At 50.6% G+C, this 2,500-nt stretch overlaps 2 protein-coding genes across 3 annotated transcripts in view; both read left to right on the top strand.

Annotated features, from left to right (window-relative positions):
• The window catches only part of LOC125026897, a 9,327-nt gene extending 8,975 nt beyond the window's left edge, over window positions 1-352 (top strand). Inside the window, exon 4 of the mRNA XM_047615496.1 lies at window positions 224-352. Within this exon, the coding sequence (XP_047471452.1) occupies window positions 224-352 (129 nt within the window). The remainder of the gene's footprint in view (window positions 1-223) is intronic.
• LOC125027304 overlaps window positions 305-2,500 on the top strand; it is a 12,885-nt gene continuing 10,689 nt past the window's right edge. The window contains exons 1-3 of one of the 2 annotated variants that reach the window (XM_047616285.1): window positions 348-964; window positions 1,088-1,334; window positions 2,171-2,500. The exon at window positions 2,171-2,500 is cut by the window's right edge and continues 119 nt beyond it. In XM_047616285.1, the coding sequence (XP_047472241.1) occupies window positions 401-964; window positions 1,088-1,334; window positions 2,171-2,382 (1,023 nt within the window). In that variant the 5' untranslated portion in view covers window positions 348-400 and the 3' untranslated portion in view covers window positions 2,383-2,500. Of the gene's footprint in view, window positions 965-1,087; window positions 1,335-2,170 lie in introns of both variants that reach the window. The other variant, XM_047616286.1, reaches the window with a different exon arrangement.

Consider the following 2,500-nt stretch of genomic DNA (forward strand, 5'->3'; position numbering starts at 1 on the left):
ATATATATATATATATATATATATATATATATATATATATATATATATATATATATAATGTAAATACATATATAGAGGGAGAAAGAAAAAGAGAGAGTAAAATGGTAAGATAACGCGGGAGATGCTAAGAGAGACCTAAACGTATCAAGACTATAATATTGCTTTAGAGATAAGGTAGAGATAGAGAAAGCAAGAGTTTTTTTTTTATTTTTTTTTTTTACAGATAATGTCAAGAGGTGAGTCGGACGCCTATAAAAACACGCGGCGCTCCGCTCCGACCTCAGTACAAGTACGAGAAGGTAAGCTAGCAAGAAGAGCACCCGGAGGTTGTATTCAGTACTCGTGTGATTAATTCGTTACTTAAAGATGTATATGTTTCTTGGTAATTAAATAATTCTGTATGCGTATATTCATATCAATTACTTTTCTATATCATGAAATAGATAGCCACGCACAACCCTACACCTCTATCGCAAACATCTTGAGCATGGCAAGAATGGGCGTGGTCTCCCTCGGCCTCGCGCTACTCCTCCTGCAGGCGAGGCGCGCCCTGTCCTCGGGCTCGCCCTCGCCCGTCGGCGTCACGCAACAGCCGGAGGGACCGAGCCAGAAGCCCCTCGACGCGACATCCGCTTCCAACGGCTCCAGACTCACCGGCGCCTCCCACGAGCCAGAGACGGAGTCGTGGGGCGTCTCGGCGAGGCTCTCGGAAGAGGCGGCGGAGCTGGCTGACGTCATCCTCAAGGTCCTGACACGCAATCGGGAGGCAGCGCCAGCGATCGCTCCGGGTCAGGCGGGGTCCCGCGGCGCCGAAGGGGGCAGCGAGGCCTGGTGTGGCGTCCTGCTCGCCGGCGAGGCGCCTCCACGCAAAGAGTCCGCCCCGGAAATGGCCGAGATCCTGCGCGGGATTGCGGCGGCGGCGTGCCACGCCCTCCAGCGCCTCGACGGCCTCAAGGACCGCTTCGTGAGTGCCCTCCCCTTAGCTTGTCGGCTCTTTAACTTTGTTGCTGTTCTGACTTGTTCTTCCGTGAGCTGAGAGCTGAAAGCAAAGCTGGTTTCTAACGCGCCCCTTCCACTCCCTCGACAGATGGACGCCACCGCCCCCAACCTGAGCTGGGGCGACATGAACAGCGTCCCGGGAATCTGCGAGGCTCACATCGCGGACTCCCCTTCGGCGGACGGCCTGGGGCTGACGGAGGGCCTGGTACAGCTGTACAGTCTGGTGCAGCGCCGGGCGGTCCTTATGAACAACGCCTCGCTCGAGCAGGTCCCGTTCACGGGCCGCGGATTCGTCTGCGCCAGCGGAGCCTTCCTCGCCGACTTCAGCGGCATGGGTTAGTCGGGGGGCGGGGCCCTGCGTATATTCAATGCTGTATAAGATCTCAGTGTGGGCTGAGATCTCCCTTTGAGCCTTCGCCGAGCCGGGCGAGTCGCGGGAGGCGGGAGTCCTGCCCTTGTGTTTGCCTCGTCCGTCTCGTTTGGGAGAGCTGCTAAGGACACTGACTGGTGGACCTGTTGTTTTACATACACACATGTACTGTATATATATATATATATATATATATATATATATATATATATATATATATATATATATATATATATATATATGTGTGTGTGTGTGTGTGTGTGTGTGTGTGTGTGTATGTATATATACATGTATATACGCATGTATATGAGCGTGTATGTATGTATATATGTACATATGTATGTATATATGTGCATATGTATGCATACATGTATAAGCCTTGACTATTTACGGTATGAAGGCTGATTATATGAACACAATTCATATCGCATTTTCTTTGTGACCGAAACAAGTTGTAAACGCGCAGCGATCGAAAGCTAATCCTTTCTTGTTATCTACCTTATCAGTTACGAGTTTCGTTTCATTTCGCTTCGCTCGTGAATTACTCGCCCTATTTATCAGATATTGTAGTTGATTGGCAACAGATCTGAATGCTAGGTTTGCGAAAAATAAGTTGGGTAAAACCGATTTTTTTTTTTTTTATTCCACTGAAAATAGATCTTGTATTTTTGCCGAATGAACGATCAAACATTTTTCTCCGCTCGACAAATGCTTTATTCAAGCCAGATCCTATATGAACTGCCTCTCAATGATGACAGCAGCCCAGTGACGGCAGTGACATAACCCCCTCCCCCCCCGCAGCCGACGACCTGGAGGCGGTGCTGGACCACCTGCACGCGGGCGTCCTCGCGGTGGGCGACGGCGTGGACGAGGCCGTGACCGCCGAGCTGACCCGCCAGGTGTTCGGCTTCCCGGCGTCGAGCGAGGGCGGCTGCCTGCTCGACTTCTGCGCCCTCCGAGGTGCCGACGACGCCCTCAGGGACGCGGTCGACTTCGCTCTCGACAACATGTGAGGGCGGCTCGGCTCGGATACTCATGCTGTTGTGATTACGCGCTTCTTGTCTTTATTTGTTACTTTGTGAAAGTGTGTAGGATTTCAAGCCTCTTTATGAATTTTGTATCATTTGTGTT

The sequence above is a fragment of the Penaeus chinensis genome, chromosome 7 (assembly GCF_019202785.1).
Source record: "Penaeus chinensis breed Huanghai No. 1 chromosome 7, ASM1920278v2, whole genome shotgun sequence".
Lineage (NCBI taxonomy): Eukaryota > Metazoa > Arthropoda > Malacostraca > Decapoda > Penaeidae > Penaeus > Penaeus chinensis.